Genomic DNA, 12,251 nt, shown 5'->3' on the forward strand with positions numbered 1-12,251 from the left:
CAAAACCCTAAACCCCAAATAGACGGAAGGTTCACATCGCCAGCTTCAATGTCAGCAGAAAGCACCATTCGAATTGGGTGAGTCATTTCTTCCAACAATGTTTGGTTTTTTCTATAGAAGATTCCAACTACTGGTTCCCAGTTGTAGTATTGCCGTTGATTCAGGATTACAGTATCCTCACTGCTTTAGAATCATCACATCATTCTCATCCTTAGGTTCCAAAACTGACAAACGCCAAGATCTCTCTTTTACTGTTTCATACTTGATAGACACATTTGGGTTCTCCCCAGAAGTTGCTCTCTCTTTGTCCAAGAAGCGAAATGTGCACTTCAAATCCCCTGAAAAACCAAACTCGGTCGTTCAGACTTTCAAGGACTATGGATTCTGTGACACCCATGTCTCCGGAATGGTCAAGCAACTCCCAACTATTCTCAGTTGCAAAGCTGAACAGACCCTTGTCCCCAAACTCGAGTTTTTCAATTCTATTGGCATATCAGGCACTACGCTGTCTAAGGTTTTATATATGAACCCGGCACTCTTGAGGTTTAGCTTAGAGAATAGTCTCAGACCTTTTTATGATATCACCAAAGCTTTACGGATCCCCCGCAGAAAGCTCCCTCAATTCTTTCGTGACTATAGGCGGATGGATTACAAAAAAATGTGTATCGTTGCCGGCAACACTTCGATTCTGAGAGCACATGGTGTGCCAGACTTCAAACTTCGTCTGTGGATGTCCAGTAATTTCAATGCACTGTTATTAGACTCCGAGGAGGTCGAAGAAAATGTCAACAAAGTCATGAGCATGGGATTCAGACCTTTATCTGCCACATTCATGAAAGCGCTGTATGTGATATCAAGGATGGATGCATTGAAATGGCAAGAGAAGATGGAATTATATAGGAAGTGGGGTGTAACTGAAGATGCTGTATTGTCTGCATTTAGAAAGAGTCCCTTGTTTATGATCTTGGATGAGAAGATTTTATCAAGCAAGATGGATTATTATGTGAATACAATGGGGTTGCTGCCCTCAGAGGTTGTTGGATGTCCAGCTATTCTATCTTTTAGTTTGGAGAAGCGAATCATACCTCGGTGTTCAGTCGTTAGACTTCTCCAGTTACAGGGCTTAGCCATCAAGTTTTCTAACATTACCATTCTGCAGAGAACCGAGCAGTGGTTCTTGGAAAATTTTGTGATCAAATATCAAGAGCAAGTACCTGAAGTATTGAGCTATAAAGGGGAAAGTGGTTGTACTAATTTGGCATAAGAATTAGGGGAAAGAGTTGGAGTGAAGCAATAAGAGTACAGTGTGCCATTCTGCATTGTATTTGGTGGTTCAGATGGTGGATAGTCAAATCTCGCTCCTTTGGATATTACAGTTTCATTTTTATTGCTATGATCTGTCTTTCAAAGAGGAAATTTTAAATGGCTGGCAGAGAAAAATGCACACTACTATGTAAGACGGTATCTGCTGTCCTCAGGTCACTTGTTTCTTGAAGATGAATTCTTAGAGTCAGAGAGCTGGGTGTGGAAATCAGGTTGCATTTTCTTACTGAACTTGTTATTAGCAGTTATATTTGGATTGTTTTCTCTAAACTGTTTTAGCTCTCTTATTAATAAAACCTATGAACAGTTGAACACCAAAAGTCCCAAGCCGTATATGGCTTACATTTCTCTTCATTTCAAGCAACTGTATGACACTCATGTATAATTGATGCACTGCTATTATAGGATCAGTGAGCTTGGTACATTTATTTGTTCACTCTGGTAAATAGAAAAATATCGGTTTCATTGCGGATGCGGCCCATGTGGGTATTTTGAATCTTGACCAACATGAAATCTGATGAAATTTTGTGCTACATTTACGTCTGGAGTATTTGGTAACTGGTATATGTAGTAAATTGGGAAGGGTTTGGCCGTGGATGTATATAAGTCTCTCGGTGAGTTCTTTCCTTGCATTTTATTCTGTATATTGATGATAAATGACCAAGATCATGGTTATCATATTCATATGCAGATCCTTGTTTCCTCTGTCTCCTAATCGGTGAATCATACTTATTATCTTCTACTTCTGCATGATGTATAGACAGAATCTTCTACTCATTATCAAGCCAAACGGTAAACAAGTATAAGAGTTCACACATATATTCAGAACGAGGCAAACCTCTCTGTTCCCTTCAAAATTAGAAAAAATAATAATAAAGATTCATTCAGCGAGTTTGACAAGGGGTTTGATTTTGAGTTTTTGGCTCTTCAAAAGTAATATGCTTATTAGAGCAACTCCAATATCTTCCCTATGATTGTATGAAGCAAACAGTCAATATCTATATATCATTGTGAAGATAACTAATTTAGGTCACTTTACCTAAATTACAAGCTCTTCACCTTCTTCTTTACTCATCGCAGCTGCTACTATTATCACATAAACAGGCAATGCAGCCACACAAACAGTCACCTGTGCAGTCATATATACAGCCACAACCATCACATATACAGGTAATACAGCTGCCCCAACAGTCACATATACAGTCGCAGATAGAGCTGCAACCACCGCCCGTACTGTTGGTGTGTATCATCATGATGTCAACATCAGTGCCTCCGTCACGTCTGGCTCTACCATTACTCCCACCCCCACGGCGGTTCTTTCCTTTACTTCCGGTAAAACACTTATTTACTTAAAAAAAAAAATTCGTACCTTTTGTCTGATGTAGGATCTTTGCTTAGGAATTCGTTGTTCCTCAGTAGCAGCTGATAGAATCATTTTATGCTATGATTATATTGTTTAATTCCTCATATTTTCTATGTTATTCTCTCAAATATTATCATTTTGACTTACTTTTATTATTTTAAGTGTTTTTAGATGCAAATGAGAGGATTATGGAGAAAAGATGCAGTTCTTCGACGGATCATAGCGGGCAGCTCACACGGTGGAAAATTATAAATCATATATAGATGGAAAGCCATATGAGTCTATTTTCCAAAGTGGTTGGAATCACATCAATATCATTTTCTTAAGTTATGCATGATTTAACGAGTAAAGGTTTGTCTGGCCGAGAATCACGTTAGAGATCGAAAGTTATATTGCAAGGCCCGGACCACTCCAAGCAGCCCATAGACGAATTTTGAAGTATAATTCTGATATATAGAAGAATATGGAGTCAATTTATGAGACAAACAAGTTGAAATCCAATAAGGAAACAAAGAAGACAACCCTAGTTTGAGAAGAAGTTTGCAACTCTATAAAAAGGGGACTTCTTCCTCTCTTCTCTTCTCTCCCTCTTCTCCTCTTCTTTCTCCTCTCCCGTATACAATAACCATTATGTTTTTATTAGGGGTGAGGTTAGAAACCCCGAAATATGTGAGAGATATGATTTGATTATTGGTTTCGTTATTATTAAGTTTTTGAATATGTTTATTTATTTGATTTTGTTTTATGGAGAACTCTTGCTTGTTTATGTTCATGTTTGCGCATCATAGAACATTATGAACTTGGTCAGTAATGGTAGAGCCATGAGTGACTATATGCAGCTTCTTTAAATTGTTGCAAGAGACTGCTTCGACGTCCATTGGCTTCCGATTCTCATAATATAAAAGAGATTCAAGATAGGGTGAGTCAATCTTGTAGGAAAAACCATCATCATTCCTAACTTCAACTTTCTTGAGGTTTGGAAAATCACAAAGTTCAAGATGTTTTATGTTTCCACAGGGATATAAATTCAAAGTCTCGAGCAAAGGGCATCTAGACAGGAGCTCCTTGATGGCCTCATTGAAATCAACATGATCGAATCTGAGCTCTTTTAACCGAAGAATAGGAAGAAACATAGAATCCTCTTGAATAAAGGCTTTCTTCAAAACACAATTCATTAGCACCAGTACAACTAATTGCCCAGCATCAAAACCAACAGGAGGAAATTGGTACCTGATACTCGCACCAGATCTGATATAGAGTTTTAACTCTGTCACATAGCGTTTGATAACCGTCTTTATCCAACGCAGTGGCGTAACTATTTTTGGTTTTGGATCTTCCAAATCATTCCCGAATTTTTGAATTTATTGAAATTCAATAAGTCAGAGGCGGTACTTGTGATATTTCGGCTTGGGATGCATTTTATTTTTTTATCTTCTCATTCCATAATTTCCAACCTGGGGAGTCCAAGTATAATGTATGAAATTGAGCTTATGTTAAAAGTTCATAACAAAATGATCCAACATACAATTTTGTATAACTTTTCTGTAAAAGTCGTTATTTTTTTAAATGAAGGAAATTTATAACATACCATAAACTACTAGTAAAAATTAAGATTTTAGGAGATCCTAAACTAGTTAAAAATAAAAAAATATACAAGGAAAGAAAGTAGTAATTTATCCATTTGTTACTTCAAGTTTTTTCTTTGGTAAATGCATAGATTTTCTATTTTCTAAATCAAAAGAAATCAATTTATTTTACCTATTTTGATTGGTAAGGGATAAAACCAGTCAAAATAATAAATACACCCCTAATATATTATTCCTATAATTAAATTGTCATTTCAATTGATTGGTTATGAGAAATTCTAGGGGGTTGTGATGATATTAAGAATTGAACTATTTTTTATATATTAATTAGCTAACTAATGAAGCAAATATGAAATATGTTAAAACCTATAAAGCACATACACATACATGAGTATCATATTGGACACAATATGATACACGGACACGGAAAATTAAAATTTTTTTTGACACGGACACGTGATAGACACGTTAATTAAATATTATTTTAAATATATATCTATTAAAAATTGATTTATAAAATTTAAAACTATCTAGATTATTATATATATATATATATACATGTCGTTTCAGGTGCGGACGTCTGCACCGTGCGGATTAGCCGATTCCGGTGACGGCAGTTTGCAACAGCGCGGTGGACCAGCACAGCCGCACTGCCCACCTCCCGTTGATCCTGTCTATGCTAGCCGAAACTTTATTGGCGACCCACGGCGGCCGAAATCTGCAAAACTCAAGTTTTTGAGCAGATTTTGGCGATTTCGCGATTCTGACCATTGTGGTTCGATCTTCACCATCAATTCTTACCGGAATAGAACTTTTCTTGTTGGAATACTGATAATACAAGCTCATATCAATGGAACCTTTCAAGTACTTAAAGATGTTCATGATACTGGTCCAATAATGCATAGTTGGTGCATAATTAAACCTTGTCAACAAGTTCATTGAAAATGCAATATCTGGACGAGTACATTGAGCTAGATAAAGCAAAGCTCTTATAACACTCAAATATGGATATTCAGGACCAAGTATCTCTTCATCGTCATCTTTCAGACGGAATGGATCTTTCTTGGTATCCAGACTTCTTACGACCATGGGAGTACTAACTTTATTTATACGGAATCGCCTGAGCATCTTTTGGACGTATGCAAACTGATGTACAAGGATTCCACCAACTCTATGCTTAATTTCCAATCATAAGCAAAACCGAGTCTTTCCCATGTCTTTCATCTCAAATTCGGCTTTCAAGTAGCTTATCGTCTCAGCAATCTCGTTAAGAGATCCAATTATGTTCATGTCATCAACATAGACAACTACTATAGCAAAACCATAACTATTGCGTTTGATAAACATGTAAGGGCACAATTCATCGTTCTTGTATCCCTTCCTAATCAAGTATTCGCTTAAACGTGTATACCACATTCTACCAGATTGTTTAAGTCCATAAAGTAAGCGTTGTAGCCTAATGGCATAGGCATTGCGTGCCTTATTTGACTTGGGTACGTGAAGTCCATCATGAACCTTCATGTATATTTCTGTATCTAGATCCCCATAAAGATTCACGGTCATCACATCTAACAGCTGCATGTCTAGTTTTTCAGATACCACTAGACTCATCAGATGTCGGAAGGTAATGATATCCATAACCTGGAGAATACGTCTCCACATAGTCAACACCAGGACGCTGAGAGAATCCTTGTGCAACGAGTCACGCTTTATACTGCAAGACTTCGCCTTTCTCATTCAGCTTGCGAACAAAGACCCATTTATGTCAAACAAGCTTAACATTTGGCGGTACTTTAACAAATGGATCGAAAACTTGTCTTTTATTCAGAGAGTCTAGTTCCGTCTGGATTGCTTCCTTCCATTTTGGCCAATATGATCTTCGTTGACATTCTTCAACCGAGCGCGGTTCCATGTCGTCGTCGACAATAATTTCCTGAGCGACAGAATAAGCAAACACATCATCTATCCGCATGGAATTCCTATCCATGACTTCTAGAGCATTTAACTCGCTCAATGAGATTTCTTTGTTTTCTGATGTCAACAATTAATTTGAAGCGTCCCTCAGATCAGTAAGTGTTGATTCATGGACATAGCTATAATAAAAAATAATCTCGAAGCTCGGGTTGTCTGAGTCTATGATGGGTGGATTAGTTTATGCCTTGACTTTAGCTCTCTTTTTTGGCTGAGTTAGTAAAACCTTTCAGCCTCCCCCTCTTCTTAGGAGGAGTCGAGACCGTCGTTGTGCTTCGACCTAAGGTAGGCTCGGCCGAACCTTGCCCTGGTACAATGACATCTTGCCCGAAGTTCGGGACTTCTAACCTCGCAGGACAATTTGCAGCATGTATACTCGATCTCGTCAGTTTTACAATATCCGTAAAGGCATTAGACATCAAATCTGTCATCATATGTAACTGCAAAATACGTTGCACTTCAATCTCAGGATGGGATGTGCGGGGATCCCAATGAGACATAGTGAGGGTCTTTCACGTCAATTCTCAACGTTTATCTTGAACAAATGTGTATATGTGAATGTCAGCCTCATATTTAGTTACCAACTGGTACACACTAACAGGTTGTTTGGCGGTGGGTTTGAAACGAATAAGTACAGCTGCATGAAAGATTGCATATCTCCAAGCAGTTATAGGCAAGTTACAATGCATAACTAAAACTCGAGCTATAAGCTGTAACCACTTAATTGTCACTTATCCCAATCCATTCTGAGAATGAACGTGGGGTATGGGATGTTAAACATCTATCCTAATTGACATCCAATAATCATCAAATGTCTTCGAAGTGAATTCTCTTACATTATCCAGTCTATTAGACTTAATCGGATGGTCAGGGTGGTGAGCCCTCAATTTAATTATTTGAGCAAGGAGCTTCGGAAATGTAACATTGCATGTGGACAATAGATCGACATGTGACCAGTGTGTCGATGCATCGACCAGAACCATAAAGTATCTAAATGGTCCGCATTATGGATGTATTGGTCCACATATATCACCTTAGATCCTTTGTGAGAATTGAATGTTCTGTGTATTATCAACTGCAAAGAAAGTCTTTGCTTGCATCTTTGCGAATGCACAAGCTTTTCAAAATGATTTATGGGCATTAGAGATTGCGGAAAAGGCATCACATAACTCCTTGGGCTCTATCACTGCCTTAGAGGACCATGGGAAAGCCTTGGCAGGCTGTGAGGCCGAGCCATGGTTGGACACAAGTGCCACGTCTGTGCTACCATCATCCATGACTTTGAACAATGGATGACCGTGTGAAGTTTTTAATATACGAATCATCATATCACGTCCATGATGACCTAGACAATTATGTCATAGCTTGTAAGCGCTAGGATCACAGAAAGACTTGCTAACTGCATTAGATTCAATTACACGTAGTGTGGTAAATTACAACCCACTACTAACACACTCAAACATCTCTCAGGTATGACGATGACGTCCATAACAAGAGGTAACACAAAGATACTCCTTTCCATTAATAACTTTGGTGTTCATGTGATAATCGTTGGCACAAATATCCTTAAAACTGAGCAAGGTTCGGTTCCCCTCTGGTGCATAACGTGCATCTTTGACTGTTATGGGCGTACCATTAGGTAGCAAAAATTGCACTATAGCACGCCCTTGAATCAATTGTTCAGTCCCATTTAGCTAAGCATTCTATCTCGCCAGTTAACATCTATAAATTGTGTACGGTACAAAGGATTTGTACGACACAAATTTTATAAAGAGTTGCTTATTCCGCAAAAATGTGTGAGTCGTTCCACAATTTGCTAAGCATTCTATCTCGCCAGTTGATATCTACAAGTAAATTGTAAAACCTAATTAGTTTTTGAAAAGACAAGGCGAATATTCTCTAAGAGAAGAAAAAATTATAATATGAAGGGTCAAACAAGTCGTGACCCCTTAAATGTGCATAATGGTAACACATATACTTAGAGAAATCACATGAGGAACTTATGTGTGCCAAAGAGTAAGCACATTGTCATTAGATCAAGTAACTATGATCAGCAAAAGACAAAAAAGTAGCACTGCAGGGTCGCATGGCCATGGCGAGGTTGCAGGGCCTAAGCGGGGCTGTAGTGTTGCCATGCAGGGGGGACTATAAGGGGCTGTGCAGGGGGCGGCTGCAGGGGCCGTGCGGAGCTGTTGTAGGGGGGACTGCAGGGGGTCTGAAGGGCTGGCATCAAAGCTGCAATGGTCTAGCGACTTTTCTGGTACTTTTTCATGCCAGTTTGATAGGAGCACTTTGTGCAACTTTCTTAACATGTTTTTACCTCAATTTGTTCTTTGCTTAGCCCTTATTGTTGTACTATTGAGTCATTGAGTCGTAGTAAGAGTTTTGAGTGGTATTAGATGCATTTTTGTGCTTACATGAGTTAAAACGCATAATTGGTTTAGAGTCCTAGTTTGACTAGGAATCTTTGTTAGGTTTTGAAACTAATTATCTCTTACTTATGATTTTATTTTCTTATTTTCAGATTGGATTGAAGAGATAATTAAAGAAAAAAAGATGGAGCCAAGTCATGTAACAATTAAATAGAAGATGATCATTAAAGGCATAAAACATGACATGTTTTAGGGATTAAAGCATGCCATGTTTTAGGGAATACAACTTTCCATGTTTTAGGGATTAAAGCATGACATTATTATAGGAAGAAAGAAGCAATTTCAAATCCTCCATCTTTCCTCTATATATACATGGCTTTACCTCTCAAATATGATCACTTCTCATTTGCATTCAAGAGCCAAAACTCTACCAAAATACTACCTCAAACATCTTTCATCAAAACAACAATCCATCCTCCCCCATATAGCAATTCCATCTCCACCGAAATCACTATTGAAGACACACTTCCAAGGTTCATACAACGTGTGATTCTCGCAACTCTTCTCCGTGGGTTTGTTTGTTTTTGATTTTTTACAATACTTTGTCTATGAAGATTGTAGTATGATTTTTGTGTGGGATTATTGTTTTGTATTAAGAATCGAAATTTTCAGATTGTTTTATTGGATTTTTGGATCTTTGCCGAATTGATGGTTTTCTATAATTAATGAGTTTGTATTTATATTGTTGTGTTCTAATCATCTTTCTCATACTATCATTTTCAGATATGTGCATATGAATTTAGTGCTTGGATGCATTCCTTAAGATTGTGTTTGAGTGCTAGATTCATCAACCATATTGACACAAATCGAATCATGCCCTAAGTAGGTTCGATTTGTGTTGATTAAAAGTGGTAAAAATTCTGGAAATTTGCATGTGAAACCATGGTGGGTGACGCCATACATGAAACATGTCTCCAACAAAGATTTGGTGCTTAAATGTAATTTTGTTTGATTTCTACTCTAAGTGTTATTGAATTCGATTGAATGCAAATTTAGATTAGGCCCTAAGTCAATCTAAATGTTAATTGAAATCTTGCACGATTATATGATCTCCTAAGGCTCTAATTGTATTGGTGTCTAAAAAGTATGTAATTGGTCGAATTAGAATGCATGATAGGTTCAAACTTGTAATTATGTGGTGTAATGGTAAATTTGGTTTAAGTTTGTTAAAGAGAAGTCGATCATGTAAATAATAATTTAGGTTTTATTTTAGTAGTTAATAATCAATCTCAAACCCTCATTATTTGTTAACACTAAAAGTTTAGAGTTCCCTTCAATTCACCGGAAAGAACGATCCATGTTTATTCTATACTAACAATGATGTTTTACAGGGTTTATTATAGACGTTTTAACAAAACGTTCTATCATTTTGGCGCCGTTGCCGGGGAATTGAGAAAATCTCAATTATTTGAAGTGTTAATTTTGTACTATATTGTATATTTGTAAAAATAAATTCCTGTGAATAGTACGGTGAATAGTAACTTTCAGTAAAAACAATTATAAGTTTTTTTTACATCTAAAAAAAAAGTAAATCTCTGTAAATTTTTTTTACTTTTTTTTGTAAGTGTAAAAATGTAAAAATACTTAAAAATTGTAAAAATAAACTTTATTTTTATAAAAATAAATTTTGTGTACAATAAATAGTAAATAAAAAAATAAAAAAATAAATGTTTGTGAACAGTAATAGGTAACAGTAAAATACGCACAGTAAAAAATTAAACTTTTTTTAATATATTTTTTGTGATAAATGTTTTAATTTTGTTGTAGTATGCATATAGGATACTTGTTACACTTAGATAATTTTTAAGGAAACTAAATGTTTATTTATACTTAATTTATTGTAAGTTATAAAGTGAACGGAATAGGTAAAGTCCATTTTGTTAATATTAGCCTTAACCCTCTATTTGTACCTTGCTAAGGTCACTTGGGGTTGAAGGCGGCTTTTATTAACACTTTGCGAGCAGTCTAACACACAAATTTATTCCGAGCTGAGTAAGGGGCATGCTATTTTCATTACCCTGGTTCAAGGTTTACAAAATTGGATCTCAGAGGCCCATAGACTGACATACATCTCGGTGATGGAGTCGATTGGGAAAGCATCCTTTCGAGGATGTGGCCCCCGTGGTGTCCAACAAATGAGTCATGCCTTGTGACTATCTCTGATTCTAGCTATCCAGCCTTCTGAAACAAAGGAATGAGTTTGTGTCTAGACGACGTACTTAGGCCGCACGTCCACCTCACTTTATAACTTAGAAAATAACTTTGTATGAATAGATGTATATAGTTTCAAAAGAAAATGATATTGTAACTTTTAAGGTATATCGGATAAAGCAAGACCCTTACCTGGGACTATTTCAGTCCATTGCACAGTTAGCTCATCTGCTCCACGTACCTTAAATGTTAGGATTGTGTGTGAATAAAATCAATTAGACTTAGTAATACTTTACACTTGTAGATTTTGTAACAAAAAAAAACAATCAATCCGTAACAAACAAAGAAAACAAAAACGAAAGTGAAAAAAAAAAGAGTTTGTATTTACTTATACTTGTATTTCATACTTTGTAAAGTTACTAATAATTGTTCTTTTCAGGCTCATGAATGTCCAAGATTAGTGGTTGGTCCGAAGAGTTTAATGCACGCCTAAAAAGAATTCAGCCTCAAGATCAGTTTGATAACGTTTCCATTGAGTCAGATTCATTTCAAGAAGAAAGAGACTTTGGGTTCATTTCGCCATTTCCAGGTTCATCAAGTTGTGGTAGGCCCAATCCATTGTTCTTTGAGGATCCAGAGTTAGAATTGTTGACAAGTCCGTGTCCTTTGGGCCAATTGAATTTCGATTTACCTGATCCAGTGCCCACAGTTCAAAGCCGAACAAAGGAAAACCTAGTTCTAAAACCAGAAATGGCATCGATCAGAGAGCATAATGGCCAAGTAGAAGGAGCAGTTGGGGGGACATCATCCTCTAACATAGCGTACCCTGTTCCAGAGGGGGGCAAGACGAGTGATTTTGAGTTAAAGAGTGGGTTCCTGCATCATTTGCCTAAGTTCCATGGACTCTCAGGAGATGACCCCAATCAACATCTCACTATGTTCCAGTTCAACTGTGAGACTATGTGCCCTAGAGGAGCAGACATTCAGATTGTGAAGATGAGAGCGTTTCCTTATTCATTGGAGGATCGTGCTCAAAAGTGGTTGTTTGAGGTACCTGCTGGTAGGATTACTTCATGGACAACAATGGTCAATGAGTTTTTGTCGAAGTATTTTCCCTCATCAAGGGTGACACACATCAGGAAACAGATAACAGGAATCAAGCAAGGACCAGATGAGTCATTCTACAATTACTATGAGAGGTTCAAATCTCTTGTAGCATCATGCCCAGCCCATGGCATTAGAGAAGGTATGTTGCTTCAGTATTTCTATGAAGGATTGCTACAAATGGAAAGAGAGTTCCTTGATTCAGCTGCTGGTGGATCGTTTTTGGACAAGAGCAATGTAGTAGCAAAAGATCTTTTGGAGAAGAGAGCTATGAACAACTAACAATTTGGAACATCTGCTAGTTCTACACGGCAGGTACAT

The 12,251-nt window shown here is 37.1% G+C and overlaps 1 protein-coding gene across 1 annotated transcript; it reads left to right on the forward strand.

Annotated features, from left to right (window-relative positions):
- LOC126800442 (uncharacterized) lies at positions 1-1,745 on the forward strand. The gene is made up of 2 exons (XM_050527814.1): positions 1-77; positions 216-1,745. Exon 2 carries the CDS (start codon positions 407-409, stop codon positions 1,262-1,264), a length of 858 nt encoding a protein of 285 aa, XP_050383771.1. The 5' UTR covers positions 1-77; positions 216-406; the 3' UTR covers positions 1,265-1,745.
- Positions 1,746-12,251: the final 10,506 nt, after the last annotated feature.

This window comes from Argentina anserina, chromosome 6 (genome assembly GCF_933775445.1).
Source record: "Argentina anserina chromosome 6, drPotAnse1.1, whole genome shotgun sequence".
In the NCBI taxonomy this organism is placed as follows: Eukaryota; Viridiplantae; Streptophyta; class Magnoliopsida; order Rosales; family Rosaceae; genus Argentina; species Argentina anserina.

Bases quoted from the DNA above. Each gene is read 5' to 3' on its own strand.
- LOC126800442 (XM_050527814.1), top strand. From the start codon at position 407: ATGGTCAAGCAACTCCCAACTATTCTCAGTTGCAAAGCTGAACAGACC.